The following is an 18,274-nucleotide window of genomic DNA, read 5'->3' on the forward strand; positions in this document are numbered from 1 at the left end:
TCTTAATACGTTCTTTTTCTCTAGGCTTTATATTTGACTTAAAGTATAGAAATTAAAATTTCTAAGCCAACAGGTATTTGTATTTTAAGTTGAAATTTGTGGGTGAGTATACTGGTACCTTTACATTTTCAGTCAATTTATTGGGTTAAATGAAATTGCTAATATTTGACCATTTTTGGCTTTCAAAATTAGAAGTTTCCTGTGGTGTTGCAGTGCACACTGTGCTTCTCTCTGACTGTATGGCATATTCACTCATATGTTATTGCACACACGCACGTGGTTTTAGAATTGCAATTCAACAGCAGTCTAGTAAACTGTTACAGGCTGTTGGTTGTGGGCTGGGCACCTCAGATGGAGATGGGTATGCCTGTCTTCTCCTTTTAGAGCTTAGTATTGAATACCGCGTCTGCTGTTTAGCTCTGTGTTTGGGAGGAGTATTTTATCATAATTAAAAAATCTCTTTTTTTTTTTTTTTTTTTTTTTTGCAGAAGTCTTACGATTGGAAATTTTAGTTAAACCAATTTGGACTTACATTTATTTTTATTCTACTTGAGAAAAAGATGTAAGGAAATGAGATTTTGAAGGGCAGGAGGAGGTGGCTACAGAAACTTCAAGTTATTAGAAATATTACTAAGATGTTCTTTGCGTTTTTCATTCTCATTCTCTTAGAAGTATACGGTGGAGTTTTCCAGAGATTAACAAAACGATGTATGATATCTGATCAATTGAATTCAGAGCAGATGGGCAAATCCAGCTGTCTTCTAGTATGTCAGGCATTAAAGATTTGCAAAAATGTAAGACAGTGTCACTCTTCTTAGGAAATTTTAGTTTGTCTTTGAAAATAGTTATTTTCATAAAAATGTTGGTTAACATCTGCTAGATTTATGTTTAATGAGTTAATAAATATTTTAAAATTTCTTAGTCGTAATTTCTAGTATGGTTAATATTAATAGATTTGACCCACACAAATGAAAACTCTTTGAGGTACTTGTTAATTTTTGAGTGCAGCGGTCTTGAGATAACGGCATTTGATACCTGCTTTCTTAAGTATTAGCCAGAGTTTGGGAATAGAGAATACAGAGTGGTTTGGAAAGATGATGCATCTGAGAAGGAAACCCAGGGGTTCATGGTCTTAGCAATATAGTATTTGGAGAATAAACATGAGATCTTGGTTTCATCAGTGATAGAATTCTAGAGTTGTGTGAGGTATTGGCATAATAAAAAAGAGTACAGCTTTACAGCTAGATTGTCCCAGGTTCAAATCCCAGCTCTGCTACTTAGCAAGTATGTGTGACCTTAGGCAAGTTATTTAAACTCTGGGTCTTAGTTTCCTTATCTGAAATAAAATGAGGATAGTGTCTCCTTCATGGATTGCTATGAGAATTAAATTGAGATAATACAGGTAAATTATTGCATAGTGGTTGAAAGCACAGACTTTTGGATCAGACTTGGGTTAAAAATCACAGTTGTGCCACCAGTATCTCTGTGACCTCAAGCAAATGACTCATTCTCTGGACCTTCTTTTCTTTATGTAAGGAGAATAATAGATTTACTATAGGAGTCCTGAGGGTTAAATGAGATAATGCATATGAAGGGCCCAGTAGGCCTGCCAGGTGGTGAGTGCTGAAAACATGTTTGCGGATATATGCCTAGTACAGAATGTGGCAGATGGGCACTCAACACAGTTTTGCCATTTCCCCCAGCTGTTTGAGTTTTGCTCTTATTTTGCCATAGCATGTCAGTAAGATGATGTTCAGTTTTACCTTTGAGTTTGTCCCTTTGCTTCTTAACCCCTGCTATCCTAGAACTAATATTATCAGTCTTTGGCCACTAAGGTCCTTTCTGTCTGGTTTCTCTAGATTTTGCCTTCAAGATTAGAAGCCAAGATATTAGTATTTCGTACTCCTAGTAAGATGGGCACTGCTTCTGTTAGCACACTTGTCTCTTACAAAATGTTTGTGCTTTTTTTTTTTCCATCACAGCTTTTCCCCTTGAATTCTTAAATTCACCAAGCACTTATTATTTTCTGGGCTCTGAAAATATAAAAATATTTAAAATATAAGTGCAAAGAGTCTATATTAGAATAGGTGAATGAGACATGTTAAGAAAAATTAAGGTGGAGTTAAAGGATATATCATTAGAAGTTATCTTCAAGGTTCAGAGTAGCTCAGAGCAGGGAATGATAAACTCCTGTGTTTGTGAGGGATAGGGAAGAGGTCCTAAATCAGAGTGATGTTTGTAAAAATTAGAAAGGGTTGTAGGGTGATTACATGGTTGTGAGATTTTTGTTGACATCCCCAGTTGATTAAGATCCAACATCATATATGTACTTCCTGTTCATTCTTTATTCCCAGTACCTGTCAGAGTCTTGGTCACATGGAAGATGCTTATTAAATATTTGTTGAATGAACGATTCTGTAAAGAAAGCTCCCTTAAGGAAGCGTGGTTCAGATGTATTGAATTGCTTTTGGGTTTTTCTCCAATAAAAACCTGATTCTGAGTCATGAAGAAAGAATGTTTAGACTAGTTCATCAGTATATTGTGCTAGGTCTACACGAGACACTGAGAAATAAAAACTGGGATGATAGATGCTGTAGTAAATGTATGGTGTGCAGAGATGGAATAGTGAACTTTTGCCTTTGTTGGTTGGGAAGGGCTTATAGAGGTTCTAACGTCTAACCTGAGTTGCCTTGAAGGGTGAATAAGAACCTTCAAGGTGAAGGTTCTCTTTGGTGAAAGGTTTAGCATGACTTGAAAGACTATGTTTTACAAATAGATTTGCTTTAATTAACTTAGGACTTTATAGAGTGGTATGTGTGTAAGTGGCTGAAGACCAGTGAGAAAATAATTAGCTAAGTCCAGATTGTAAAGGACTTTGAAGTTTGAACTTTAGCTAGGCAGGCAGAAAGGACCCTCTGAGGTTTTTAAGCAAGAGAGTGACATGAGCAAGTATCTATCGGGAAAATACAGAAAAGGTTATTTAAAAATTGTAGCTGAGAAAATGAGGGTCTAAATTAACTTGAGTAGCGGTGAAAATGGAGATGACAGGTTTAGAAATCCTGAAAAGGTAAAAATCAGTTGGATTTAGTGAAAAAATTGAGTAAGACCAAGTGAAAGTTTAGATTGGAAGAAGTAAATTGGCACCAAGGTTAATGTCACTACCTTTTCAAATATGCCGTAACTTGCCGCGCTGAGAGGAGCCTGATCAGTCAAGTAGAAGAGTTTTTCTGCACATGAGTTTATTTCTTCCTACTCTCCTCCCTTCTTTTCCTCTGCCCCTCTCCTTTTTTCTCCTTTGTGTTTGTGAAAGAAGTGAAGGTCAAAGAATGGAGGAGAGAACAAAAGATGAAAGAGAAAGAAAAAAGACCTACAAACTCAAGAAAACAATTAACAAAATGGCGGTAGGAACATATGAATCAATAATTACCTTAAATGTAAATGGGATTAAATGCTCCAGCCAAAAGATATAGACTGGCTGAATGGATACAAAAACACACGCGCATATATGCTGTCTATAAGAGACCCACTTCAGAGCCAGAGACACATGCAGGTTGAAAGTCAGGGGATGGAAAAAAGATATTCCATGCAAATGGAAGCCAAAAGAGAGCTGGAGTAGCAATATTTATATCAGACAAAATTGATTTTAAAATAAAGACTGTTAGAAGAGACAAAGGACACTACATTAATGCTCAAGGGATCAATCAAAGAAGATACAACAATTGTAAATATATATGCACCCAACATAGGAGCACCTCAGTATATATGGCAATTGTTAACAGACATAAAAGGAGAAATCAACAATAACACAATAATAGTGGGGGACCTTCACATCCTGCTTACATTAACGCACAGATCATCCAGACAGAAAATCAATAAGGAATTATAGGCCTAAAATGACACATTAGACCAGGTGGAATTAATGGATATCTATAGATCGTTTCATCCAAAAGCAACAGAATACACATTCTTTTCAAGCGCACGTGAAACGTTCTCCAGAATTGACCACGTGTTGGCCCACAAAGCAATCCTTAGTAAATTTAAGAAAATTGAAATCATGCCAAACATCTTTTCTAACCACAACACTATGAGGTTAGAAATCAGCTGTGAGAAAAAAACCCCTCCAAGAACTGAAAACACGTTGAGGCTAAACAGTATGCTACTAAACAACCAATGGATCAGTAAAGAAATCAAAGAGGAAATAAAAAAATACTTTTTGAGACAAATGAAAACAAAAACGTGATCCATAAACTCTGGGGTCCAGCAAAAGCAGTTCTCAGAGGGAAGTTTATAGTGATACAAGCCTATCTCAGGAAACAAGAAAAATCTCAAGTAAACAGCCTAACCTTACACCTAAAGCAGCTACAGAAAGAAGAGCAAGCAAAACCCAAAGTTAGTAGAAGAATAAAAATCACAAATATTAGAGCAGAAATAAATGAAATAGAGACTAAAAAAACAATAAAAAGACCAATGAAATGGTCTTTCAGTGTTTCTTTGAAAAGGTAAACAAAATTGATAAATCTTTAGTCAGATTAATCTATCAAGAAAAAAAGGGAGAGGGGGAAGATGACATAAACAAATGGAAAGATATACCATGTTCTTGGATTGGAAGAATCAATATTGTTAAAATGACCGTATCATCCAAGACAGTATACAGATTCAATGCAATCCCTATCAAATTACCAATGACATTTTTCACAGAGGTGAAACAAACAAAAAAATGTTAAAATTAGTATGGAAACACAGATGACCCTGAGTGGCCAAAACAATCTTGAAAAAGGAGAGAGCTGGGGAATCATGCTCCCTGACTTCAGACTATACTACAAAACTACAGTAATCAAAACAGTATGGTACTGGCACGGTTTCTCTAGATCCTAATCAAGGTAAATATTGTAGGTTTGTGCTTCATGGTCTGCCATATCAAGAGACCCAGTATCTGGTTCTATCCCTATTAAGTGTTGGGAAGATTGATGAGGAGGGTAATGGTTTATTCCTTTTTTGAACATTTTCAACCTTACAATCAAAAAACAATCTGAGTGGTGGTAATACCTTAGTGTTATACCAGTGCCAGGGATTCATCTAATGATTTTAACCCAGTTTATAAATCTTTGCCTTAAAAAATGTTACTAGGAATTACTGAATGTTTTTGTTTTTATTAATTCCTTTGTTCTGCATTCATTAGCTGTCATTCTTTCATAAAGTATGACTTTTTTTCAACTTGTGCTGTTTAATTACTCTGAAATAAGTACCCACTGAAATGATAAACATTTAAATCTTTCTCTTTAGTTGCCAATTTTCTTAGTTCAATAGCTGCCTCAAATACTAGCCCACTTGTTCTTATAATCCCCCCCACCATGTATTTTTAAGCCATTTCATAAAATATTTAATAATGAAAGCATATTATTCTGTGCTGGTAAATAATGTCCTGTATGTCTTTAAAGTAAATAATTATTCTAAGATAATGAAAAATTGTTTCTCTGAGACCTAGAACAGGGAAAGATTTTATGATGCCAGGATCAGTAGGGAGAGTTGGGGGAGTTGGAGATTTACTAGTCAGGTGCTATATTCCTGCTGACTCTGGCCTAGCTATTTTTTTGAAAGTCTTTTATAATTCTTCTTGAAAGTTTTCAGGTCTATTTTGGAGACGTTTTATGCTTTTTAGAAAATAATCTGCAGTGACATACTTCAGAGAGCAAAATATGCCTGTTGATTTTAAAGCATTGGGGAAAATCCTAAATTGTATGTTTTCTTATGTTCTCTACCTGGTTTCTAATACTATGTTCTGTTAGACTCCAAGAAAAATGGACAGGGTTGCACAGTGGGCAGATGTGTTCCTCAGAAGGGCTTGATTGTCCAGTTTGCTACCATTTCTTTTATTCTGTTACATCTTTTTCTCCATAGATCCTAATTCTAATTATCAGGGATTTGGAAAATTGAGAATATCTTGCTGCTTTCAAGTTTAGAGTAATGAACTGTCTCTTAAATTTTATTTCTATTTTTAATTAATTAATTTTAATTGAAGTATAGTCAGTGTACAATGTTATGTCAATTTCTGTGTACAACATAAAGTTTCAGTCATACATAAACAAATACTTGTTTTCATATTCTTTTTCATTATAGGTTACTACAAGATACTGAATGTAATTCCCTGTGCTATGCAGTATAAACTTGTTGTTCATTTATTTTATATGTAGTAATTAGTATCTGCAGATCTTGAACTCTCAATTTATCCTTCCCATCCCCTTCTCCCCTGGTAACTATAACTTTGTTTTCCATGTGTGTGACTCTTTCTGTTTTATAGATAAGTTCATTTGAGTCTTTTTATTTATTGGATTCCACATATAAGTGATATCATATGGTATTTTTCTTTCACTTTCTGGCTTACTTCACTTAGAATGACATAACGGATCCGTCCATGTTGCAGCAATTTTTTATGGCTGAGTAGTAGTCCACTGTATAAGTATACCACAGCTCCTTTATCCAGTCATCTGTCAGTGGACATTCAGCTTGTTTCCATGTCTTGGCTTTTGTAAATAGTGCTGCTGTGAACATTGGGGTGTATGTTTCTTTTTGAATTAGGATTCCTTATAGATATATGCCCAGGAGTGGGATTGCTGGATCAGATGGTAAATATTTTTAATTTTTTAAGGAATCTCCACTGTTTTCCATAATGGCTGCACCAAACTACATTCCGACCATTAGTGTAGAGGGTTCCCTTGTCTCCACACCTTCTCCACCGTTTATTGTTGGTGGACTTTTTAATGATGGCCATTCTGACTGGTGTGAGGTGATAATCTCATTATAGTTTTGATTGGCATTTCTCTGACAATTAGTGCTATTGAGCATTTTTCCATGTGCCTGTTGGCCGTTTGTATCTTTTCATTGAAGAATTGCTTGTTTAGATCTTCTTCCCATTTTTGGATTGGGTTCTTTGTTTTTTTTGTTATTAAGTTGTATGAACTGTTTATATATTCTGGAAATTAAACCTTTATCAGTCGCATCATTTGCAGTTTTTTTCTCCCATTCTGTAGGTGGTTGTTCCGTTTAGTTATGGTTTCCTTTGCTGTGCAAAAGCTTGTAAGTTTAATTAGGTCCCATTTGTTTATTTTTGCTTTTATTTCTGTTGCCTGGGTAGACTTCCCAAGGAGAACATTGCTAAGATTTGTGTCAGAGAATGTTTTGCCTATGTTTTTTTCTAGGAGGTTTATTGTGTCTTGTTTTATGTTTAAGTCTTTAATTCATTTTAAGTTTATTTTGTGTATGGTGTGAGGGAGTGTTCTAACTTCATTGATGCAGCTGTCCAGTTTTCCCAGCACCACTTGCTGAAGAGACTGTTTTTTCTCCATTGTATATTTTTGTCTCCTTCATTGATGATTAATTGACCTTAAGTGTGTGAGTTTACTTCTGGACTCTCTATTCTAGTCCATTGATCCATGTCTGTTTTTGTGCCAGTACCCTGCTGTTTTGATTACTGTAGCTCTGTAGTATTGTCTGAAGTCTGAGAGGGTTATTCCTCCATTTTCATTCTTTTTCTTCAGTAATGCTATGGCAATTCTGAGTCTTTTGTGATTCTGTATAAATTTTAGGATTATTTCTTCTAGTTCTGTGAAAAATGTCCTGTGAAATTTGATAGGGGTTGCATTAAATCTGAAGATTGCTTTGGGTAGTATGGTCATTTTAACAATATTACTTCTTCCAAGAGCAGAGGATATTTTTCCATTTCTTTAAATCTTTAATTTCCTTAATTGGTGTTTTGTAATTTTTCACCTTCGTCAGGCTTATTTCTAGGTTATTTTTTTAATGTAGTTTGAAAGGCATTGTTTTTTAATTTCCTTTTCTGCTATTTTATTGTTAGTGTAGAGAAAGGCAACTGATTTCTGTATGTTAATCTTGTATTTTGCTACCTTTCTGTATTTTATCAGCTCTGGTAGTTTTTGTGTGGAGCCTTTGAGGTTTTCTATTAATAGTAGTATCATGTCATTTGCATGTACTGACAGTTTTACCTCTTCTCTTCCAATTTGGATTTCTTTTATTTGTTTTTCTTGTGTGTTTGCTGGGTCTAGGATTTCCAATACTATGTGTAGTAGAGGTGGTGAGAGTGGGCATCCTTGTCTTGTTCCAGATTTTAGTGGGAAGGCTTTTAATTTTTCACCTATTGAGTATTATGTTGGCTGTGGGTTTGTCATAAACAGCTTTTTAATAGATGTTAAGATATGTTCTCTCTATACTCACTTTGGTAAGAGTTTTTAATCATAAATGTGTATTGAATTTTATCAATTGTTTTTTCTGCATCTATTGAGATGATGTGATTTTTGTCCTTTCTTTTGTTGATGTGTATCACACTGATTGATTTGGTTATGTTGTACCCTCCCTGTGTCCCTGGAATGAATCCAACTTGATCATGATGTATGATCTTTTTTATGTATTGTTGGATTCTGTCTACTAATATTTTGTTAAGTATTTTTGCATCTCTGTTCATCAGCAGTATTGGCCTGTAATTTTTTTTTTTTGGTAGTGTTTTGTCTAGTTTTTGTATCAGGGTGATGATGGCTTCATAGAATAAGTTTGGGAGTGTTGCCTCCTCTTCACTCTTTTGGAAGTGTTTGAGAAGGATTGCCATAAGTTCTTCTATGTATTTCTGGTAGAATTCCACAGTGAAGCCATCTGGTCCTGGACTTTTGTTTCTAGGGAGGTTTGTTTTGTTTTGTTTTGTTTTTTAATTACTGATTCTATTTCACTTCCAGGGATCCATCTGCTCATATTACCACTTTCTTCTTGATTTAATTTTGGTGGGCTATGTTTCTAGAAACTTGTCCATTTTTTCTGTTTTCCACTTTGTTGCCATACAGTTATTAATAGTATTCTCTTATAGTTTCTTGTATTTCTGTGGTGTTGGTTGTAATTTCTCATTTTCATTTCTTATTTTATTTGTGTCCTCTCTTCTTGGCCTGGCCAGAGGTTTCCCAATTTTGTTTACTCTTTCAAAAAACCAGCTCTTGATTTGATTGATTTTTTCCATTTTTAAAAAATCTTTATTTCCTCCCTGATCTTTATCATTTTTTTCCTTCTGCTGACATTGGATTTTGTTTGTTTTTCTTTTTCTGATTCTTTCAGCTGGTAGGTTAGGTTGTTTAATTGAGATTGTTCTAGTTTTTTTGAGGAAGGCCTGTATTGATATGAACTTCCCTCTTAGGATTGCTTTTGCTGCATCCCATATTGTATGGTTGTGTTTTCATTGTCATTTGTCTTAAGGTATTTTTAATTTCTTTTTTGATTTCATCATTGACCCATTGGTTTTTTAGTAGAGTTTTGTTTAGTCTCCATGCAGTCATTTTTTCCTTGTTTTTCTTTCTGTGGTTAATTTTTAGTTTCATGATATTGTGGTCAGGAAAGATGCTTGGAATACTTTCTATACTCTTAAATTTGTTGAGGCTTCTTTTGTGTCCGAGTATGTGGTCTATCCTATTGTTTCATGTGCACCTGAAAAGAATGTATATTCTGTTTTGTGGGGATGTTATGTCCTGAAGATATCAATTAAATATAGCTTTTCTATTGTGTCATTTAGTATCTCCACTGCCTTATTGATTTTTGTCTGGAAGATATGTTCAGTGATGTTAGTGGGGTGTTAAAGTCTCCTAATATTATTGCATTCCCAATAATTTCTCCTTTATGTCTGTTAGTATTTGTTTATATCTTTAGGTGCTCCTATGTTGGGTGCATATTTGTTAACGGGAGTAATACTCTCTTCTTGTATTGCTGCTTTTATCATTATGTAGTGTCCTTCTTTATCTTTCTTTATGGCCTATTTTAATGTGTATATTGTGTGATAAAAGTTTTGCTACCCCGCTTTCTTGTCATTTCCATTTGCATGGAATATCTTTTTCCACCCTCTTACTTTCATTCTGTGTGTGTCCTTCACCCTAAAGTGGGTCTATCGTAGGCAGCATATTGTATGCTCTTGTTTTATTATCCAATCAGCCACTCTGTGTCTTTTGATTGGAGCATTTGATCCATTGACATTTATTGTTATTATTGACAGCTGTGTAGTTATTGCCATTTTAAACTTTATTTTTCAATTGATTTTTTATTTCTTCTTTTTTTTTTTTTGGTTTTTGTGGTTTGATAATCTTCTTTTGTATTAGGTCTATTTCTTTTTGATTTTGTGACTATTGTATTCTTTTGATGTGGTTACCCTGTTTTTCAGCATGTTAACCAATTACTACATTGATTTGCTTTAGACTAGTAGTCATATAGGCTCAAACACATCCTCAAAGAATGAAAAAAAAGTTCTACATTTTCTTGCTTCTCACTTCTACATTTTGACTTTGATGTCCTCCTTTGCATCTTCATGTTTTATTCTCTTGCTCTTCATTGCAGTTATTGCATTTCCAATTGTGGTTTTCTCTTTTCTATAGATTCATGCTTTTTTATTTATAGAAGACGTTTCAATATTTCTTTTAGGATATTTAGTATTGCCTTTCAGTTTGTTGATTTCTTTTGGCTTTTTGCTTGTCTGAGAAACTGTTTATGTTTCCTTCAATTCCTAAGGATGGTCTTGCTGGGTAGAGTATCCTAGGCTGCAAGTTTTTCTCATTCAGGACTTTGAATATATCTTGCCACTCCTGGCCAGCAATGTCTGTGTAGAGAAGTCAGATGAAAGCCTTATGGGAGTTCCCCAACTAAGTCTTTGTTTTTCTCGTCCTTCTTTAGAATCTTTTCTTTGTCTTTAACTTTAGCTATCTTAATTATAATATGTCTTGGTGTAGGTCTGTTTGGGTTCATCTTGTTTGGGACCATCTGCACTTCCTGTACTTGAGTATCTGATTCCTTCTTTAGGTTTGGGAAGGTTTTGGTCATAATTTCTTCAAATACTCTGTCAATCCCTTTTTTTCTTTCTTCTCTTTTTGGGCCTCTTACTATGGATAGATTGATACACTTTATATTGTCTCTTATTACTTTCATTTGTTTTCATTTGGTTTTCTGTCTGCTGTTTTGGTTTTGTGATTTCCATTATCCTGTCTTCTAAATCACTTTATTTTTCTGCTGCTATTGGCTGCCTTTAGCTCGACTTTTATCTTGGCAGTTGAGTTTTCTGATTTTAATTGGCTCCTCTTTGTAGTTTAATTTCCTTTTTACAGTATTCTACATTTCTGTTGATAGCCTATCTTATTTTCTTCAGTGCTTTTATCATCTCTTTTTTCATCTCATGATCCAGTAGACTGTCAAGGTCTATTTTTGTTGTTTGATTTTTTGGGGGCTTCTCTTGTTCTTTTAATTGGGAGTTTTTCTTAGCTTCTTCATTTTACTTATATTTCTCTGATGGCGTGAATTTAGGAGTAACCGTTATCTGCTGTGGTCTTGAAGGGCCCCCCCCTTTTTGTTAAATGTGGGAGTGTCCCTGTGTGGACTGTGCGTCTAATTTTTTGTCCCCAGGGCTGTTTCAGTATGGATGGTTGCCACGTCTTTCCTCTGTGTGTGCTGCCTGTTATCCTCTTGATTGGGGGTGTTGGTGGTGGTGTGGTGACCAGGGCCTGAACTAGTTGTTGAGCAGGGCCTCTTCTTTCCTCTGTGGTTGTCACAGTCTTGACAGGGCCTGGGTCTGCGTCCTGCTTTCCTGTTGTTGGGATAGAGGCTTCAAGACCTGTTTCTGGGCAGCAGTGTGTAGTAGGCAGGACTGGAGCGATTCCATTGGAAGAAAAACTGCTGAGTATTCCTCCACCGGAAATGTCCACTGGAAAGTGCCTTCGTCGTGCGGGCTTACGGGGTACACTGTGTTGTTGCTGCCCTTGTCCCTACCTCAGCTGTGGGAATGTCAGCAGCCTGCCCTACTGTCCCCCAGGCTCTGTGCCCACAGAGCCATTAGGGCAAATCTGCTAACATCAGGCACTAGGACCCACCATAGTGCCCTTGCAGTCATGCACCTGGATCTACTCTGAGCCACAGGGTCAGCGCAGACTCCAGACCCACGTCAGCATACACAGGCCTGCTGTTAATGCCAGACTCGCCCCCACCGTGGGCCAGAATTCTGGTTGCCTAGGGGAGGGTGTCCACAAAGACACCAGCACAGCAAATCTGCCACCACTACCTGGGCTCGATTCAAATCGCATTCCCACCTGCAAACCCTGGGAATGGATTCAGGTTTCAGCCCTGCCTGGGAGCCATGCACCAGCAATTGTGCTCCTGAGTGGGCTGAGAAGATGATTGTGTCTGAATCCCTGCCCCTCTGTTCGTGAGAGCATGGCGCCAGTGATGGTGCTGAGCAGTGCTGTCTGGGCTAGTGGAGATGGCTGCTAATCCGGGCTGCATTGCGCTCCTCCCTCCATACAGACCAGCATTGGTGCTTTCTGTAGGGGGACCTGGGCTGTTATGGACACACTCACAGCCTCAGCCTGCACCACACTCCAGCCCCCTGAGGCTTCCTCTGTGCAGTCATCCTGAGTCCTCTCCCTGGGCTCTTCTGCAGAAGCCCGAGCTCCAGCCCGTGTCGGCTCGCGTCTCGGACTAGGCATCCTATGGGCCCTCTGTGCCAGTTTCTCTCAGTTCTGTCTGCCAAGCAGCTCCTCCAAGCCTTTGGAGCTCCCTTTCTGTGCCCACTGACCTCCCTGCTGGTGAGGGGGCTTCCTTGGGTGAGGGCACTTTTCCTCCTTTGCCTTCCCTCCCCGTGGAGACCGGTCCCGCCCCAACTTCTTTTTCCTCTTTGTTTCTTCTACTCAGTTTTCTGTGGATTCTCCCTGTATTTCGGATGTAAGAGATATTTTGCCAAAGTTCAGTAGGTATTCTGTGATAACTGTTCCTCATGTAGATGTTTGTGGGAGAGGGTGAGCACCACATCCTTCTATTCCACCACCTTGGCAATCCCTCATTCCTTAAATTTTACAATTAAGACAACCCATCACACATTATGAAAACCACAGAAGGGAGTGGTTGGCTGCGTAGGCAGAAATCATGACTGATGGAATAACCCCAGTTCCAAGGCCTGGATTTCAGGTTTCAGTTCAGTAATACTTTTTACCTGTTTTCTGAAATGTGATGAAACTCTGGACATCGGTTCTCACTAACTAAGCTCACATGAAAATGGTAAATCAGATTTCTGAAATTTCACTGAGAAGTCAAATGATTAATGATTAATAGGGCCAAAATGCTAACCTCTGTTAGACAGAGCAGTTTACCATTATTAAATTTGATTTGGAAAAGTCAGTGAAGATTAGATGGTGGTTTTGTGAGTAAAATCTAGCCAGAATAATGGCATTTGGGTGATGTTAAGGGATGTTATCATTAAGCTCTGGTAGCCTTACACAGCATTTTAGATGTTTGATATTATTACTGGTATATTCATATGATTCAGAAAGGGCACTTGTTTCACCAGAACTGTTACAGTTCTTATCTGTTAGGTATTTCTTTTTATCAGTCCAAAAACTTAAGTCATTCTATTTCTATGCTGGAGAAATTATTGTGTAAGAGAATAGTTTGTTTTATTAATAATATTTAACAAAATCAAAAAATAAATGTGCTGTTCCTTGTTCAGTCTCATCACTTATATTCTTTTTTCAAAAAGCATTTTAAAATTGCTTATTACCTCCTGTGTTTTGACTATATAGTCAAAGCCCATTTCTATGTTTAAAAAGTAACTGTCCTCATCATTAGAGAAGCAGCATAGCATAATGAAAACAGCTCTAACTTTTTCCCAGTTTTTTTTTTGTGGGAAAATATACATAATGTACTATTTACTGTCGTAACCATTTTCAAGTGTAGCATTCAGTGGTGTTAAATACATTCATAATGCTGTGCAGCCATTGCCACCATCCATCTCCAGAACTCTTTTCTTGTAAAACTAAAACTTTGCACCCGTTTAGAAGTAACTCCATTTGAGGTAAGTGGTTGCTGACTGGATCACTTCAGATTCACATGGTGGTAGGTTTTTCTCCAGCTTTGTTTAGCTGTATAGGTATCCAGAGTAGGTAGAGTTGGTTAAAGTAGATTATGGCTCATCCAAATGAATAAAATGAAGTGAGACCAGAACAAGGAGTATGGGGGGATACGCAGGGGAGTGAGACTGCATTTCACCTAAAGTTTTCAGAATGTATCTATAACATAAGAAATAAAAAATAACCACAAGCAAATGAATAATAGTCCTAACTTAGATTTAGTTACTCAAATTTGTCTGATTCTCAGAAATGTTTTTTATACTTAATTTGTTCAAATCAGACCCAAACAAGGTCTGTACATTGCATTTGATCCCTGTGCCTCATAAATCACTTAATATCACTTTCCTCTTACTCCCCATTTTTCATGTCATTCATTTGTTAAAAATAATTGGTACTTTTGTCATGTATTTTGTCATATTTTACATCTGGCTGGCTGAATTCTTGTGGCACTATTTTAAAACTAAAAAATTTTTTTAAATCATGGTAAATTATACATAAAATTTGCTGTCATAATAATCATTTTTAAGTGTACAGGTCAGTAGTGTTAAGTATATTCACATTGTTGTGTCCTGTGTTATTTTTAACATGTTCCTCTGTCTCCCTTATTTAGTGTAAATTGGTACCAGATCTAGAGAGGCTTGATTTGATTCAAGTTTGATTTTTTATTTTTAATTTTTTGAATGAAGGGGCAAGGGCATTTGTAATGTTGGGATGTAAGTCTAGTTGTCCCAATAATGACATTAATCCTTGGATTGAAGTCTTTTAGCCTGATTATTTAAAATTTTTCCTGTGGATTTTTTTCACATAATGCTTTAATTAACCATTGATGATCATCTATTTTTTTCATATGCGATTGTAAAAGGATTTTTTTTCTGATTATGTAACTCTTTCTGCATTTATTAGCTGGAACTCTGTTAAGAACGCTTCCTCGTCTAGTGTCTGCCAGAAATGTAGGATTAATGCTTGATTCTTTCCCTTTATTGTCCAATTTTCAGGTGATGAGTTTTTTTTTTTTAAATTAACAGTTTGGATTCATGCAGTTTATAATGACTCATAGTCATTCTTTTGATGTTCAGATTGCCTTATCTGCAGCCAGTGGGACCTCTTCAAGCTGGCTCCTGTGTTCTTCACAGCCACAGCATCTTCTTTAGTGTCAGACTTAATGGTATTTTTCTGATCCCAGAACTGAAATCCTCCATTTCTGCAACGAACTCCTAGTCCTTTTAGTGGAAAATTGTATTTAGAGATCATAATATGTGTATCTACTTTTAAAAAAATGTGTTGTTACTTGATTCCTCCAAATACTGATTGATTTCTTTTCTTAATTCAACAGGCATGCCCAAAGAAAAATACGAGCCCCCTGACCCTCGGAGGATGTACACAATTATGTCCTCTGAGGAAGCAGCAAACGGAAAGAAAGCACGTTGGGTGGAGCTTGAAATAAGTGGTAAGACATGCAAGAGTAAGTTTATGGTATGGAAGTTAAGATATGGTAGAAAAGTAAATATTCTAGTGCTGATAACACAAGAGAAGCACTGTTGTATTTTACCAGTGCTAATTTATCTTAGAAGCTGGAAGATTCAGTGGAAAGAACATGGTTTGAATCAAAGTTCAAAACCCATTCATTGCTTATTCCCTCAGTATCAGTGTCCTTTCATACAATGGGGATAATAATATCAAGGGTGAAATAAAGATAACGCATGTGAAATGCCTAGTGTACAAAGGTTTGTTCTGATTCTTAATTCTCTGATAGAGTAGGACAGAGCTTCTGCACTGTCAGATTGCGGGTTTCCAGTGGGGTGGGAGATGTCTGTTCCAGTGGAGGTTCTGGGGTAGATTTGTTTCTCTTCATTTTCTTCATTTGCTTTTCAGTCTGAGTCTGAGGACAGCCTTATTCAGAAACACAAAATGTTAATAGAGTTTGAATCAGATCTCAAAATTGTCTTCTACCATTAATGCAGTCTAGACGCATTCAAAGAAATACATGAGCTTCCAGATCCACAGAGGATATTCTTAGCATCCCTGCCGATGGGCACGCAGCCTCCTTTTTAATACTTCAAGAGTGGTGAAGGGACGTTCTTCTCAAGGCAACCAGTACTGAAGAAGTTTTGTGTTCATGTTGGGCCAATATGCCTCCCCATACTTTCCTTCCAGTTTGTCTTGATTTTTGCCTTCTCAAGTAGTACAGAGCAAGTTGTCTCTTCTTTCACCTGATTGCCCTTGAATTTTTGTGTTTTAATGTAGCAAACCCTGAGCGTATGCTATGTGTACAACATTGTGCCAGGCACTGTACGAGGCATATGGAAGATCTATAGATGAAAAAAGCACAGTCCCTTTCATTCTAAAGCTTATTGTGCGTTAGGGACTGAGGTGAAGGGAATATACCAGCAATAGACAAAGTATAACTGCCAAAACCAGGTAGAAAAGTGCGATACAGGAAGCAAAAAGGAAGTAATGATAATTGTATTTCTACCTTGTCAGCTCGAAATTCCTTGTTAACCTATCGAGTAAACCTGAACACCCTTCTCTGCAGCGGTAGCAGAGATCAGTACCCACATGGGTCTCTCCTGCTTTCCCTCTTAGGATTTTTGAAGTACTGGCTTTAATTTAGCTGAATTCAGTTTCATAAAGTAGGTGTGGTGGAGAGTGAAATTTCTCTCTCTTGCCTCCTGTCAAGTGTGATTTTCTATGTCAGGGGAGTCTTCGAAGCACAGGCAGTCACCACTCCAGCTTCCCCTTTTTAATTTCTTCAGGATTGGTATTTAACTTTATTTTGCTCTTTTTTCAGTCTGTATTGCAATTTTTGAGTTAACAAAAATTGCTTCTAGGAAGTTTCCCCTTTTTTGCATATGGGTAATCTGGAAAGTAATCATTTAGGTCATTTGCTCTCTCCTGCTTCTACATCTTGTTGGGAACTCCTCGGCAATTTTGAGTCACTGTTCTCTCCATACTCTGAACTTTGGTGAGAAATCTGTACACAAGATAGGAAGGAAGAGGGGAGATTCCTCTAAAGTAACGTTCTTAACAAATAGTCTTACTTGTACCAGGTATTGTGGAAGATAAACTATTGGTTGAATGGGTCTGTGGAACAAGACTTTGTAATCAACAAAACCACTCTCAGGAAGGTCACTTTATTGTCTTAGTCCTTAATATGTAAACTCCTTTGTGTAGAATTTTTCAAGGCTGAATTCATTTCATGCTAAGGTAGTTATTTCATGTATATGCTTCAGCATCAGTTCCTTAAGATCCTTGATACAAAGTTCTAGGGATCTGGGGTCCTTGACTCCTGGACCTGCAGTTATTTCATATACTTCTCTGGTTCCAGGGTGGGGGTGGTGAGTTCCTTGTGCCGTTTGAAGGTAACCAGATAAGCCAAATGACTATTAATCATTTGCTTTTTAAAGAAAACATTTTTTTTAACTGCAAAATGAAATACAGATAAAGAAAACCACACAAATAGATTAGGGAATTACTATGTAAGGCCAGGGCGTTGTAACTACTACCCAGGTCAAGAATTAAAAGTTTTTCACTTACCCTAGAACTGCTTCTGTACCAGAGCCAATCACAACCGCTTAGCTGCTCCCTGAAAGTACCCAGACTTTTATAGTAATCATTTCTTCTGTCCCCTTATAGTTTAAACACCAAATTATGTATACCTAAGCATTATAGTTTAGTCCCTCTACCCTTTTTATTTAAATGTCTTAATTTACAGGTTTCCCCTCCATCCTCCTCTTTACAGTTTCTCTGTTGAACCTGAGCAGTTTGACCTGTTGTTTACCTGCAGTCTGCGTTTTGCTGCATGTGGCTCAGCATGTTTCTCATCCAAATGGGAGGCAGGATGCAGAGGCTTGAGCAGACTGATTTAAGACCCTTGGCAGGACTGAAGTCCTGTTGTGTCCGTGGTGTTGTGCTTTTTCTTCGGGATACACAAGATCTGAAGACCTTCTTTCCTACTGACTTTAATTGCCTAAAGCAGTTAATTCTTTGAGCTGTGTCTGTAGAGAGGTATTTTCCCTCATTTACTGATTGATTGCTCAAGGTACAGTTTGTATAGGAAGGGCAGAAAAGAATGCTTATTTTCTTTCCTTTTATTTACTAGTTTTGAGGATAAACTGTTATACTTTGTGGGTGACCAATTAGGTTTTTAAAATATCCCTTATTAACTAGTATATTTGGGTTTCAAACATATGCCGTGGGTTGTCATTATTATTCTTATTTTGATGCTTAAATTGTCCTGTTGTTGCTTAGTGGGAGAGCTTCTTTAAATGACTCCTGGGTTCTGTGACATAACCTTGGTTGTCGTTGGTAGTGTCCTTGCTGTCTGGTATGGTCATCTTGTATTTCCTGTCTCA

At 36.9% G+C, this 18,274-nt stretch overlaps 1 protein-coding gene across 3 annotated transcripts in view; it reads left to right on the plus strand.

The window, feature by feature from the left end:
• CNOT6 (CCR4-NOT transcription complex subunit 6) overlaps positions 1-18,274 on the plus strand; it is a 58,302-nt gene that overhangs the window by 7,660 nt on the left and 32,368 nt on the right. For 2 of the 3 annotated variants that reach the window (XM_031438001.2, XM_031438002.2), the window contains exon 2: positions 15,256-15,369. In XM_031438001.2, coding sequence (XP_031293861.1) covers positions 15,258-15,369 — 112 coding nt within the window. In that variant the 5' untranslated portion in view covers positions 15,256-15,257. Of the gene's footprint in view, positions 1-13,535; positions 15,370-18,274 lie in introns of those variants that run through there. The other variant, XM_064480184.1, reaches the window with a different exon arrangement.

The sequence above is a fragment of the Camelus dromedarius genome, chromosome 27 (assembly GCF_036321535.1).
Source record: "Camelus dromedarius isolate mCamDro1 chromosome 27, mCamDro1.pat, whole genome shotgun sequence".
In the NCBI taxonomy this organism is placed as follows: Eukaryota; Metazoa; Chordata; class Mammalia; order Artiodactyla; family Camelidae; genus Camelus; species Camelus dromedarius.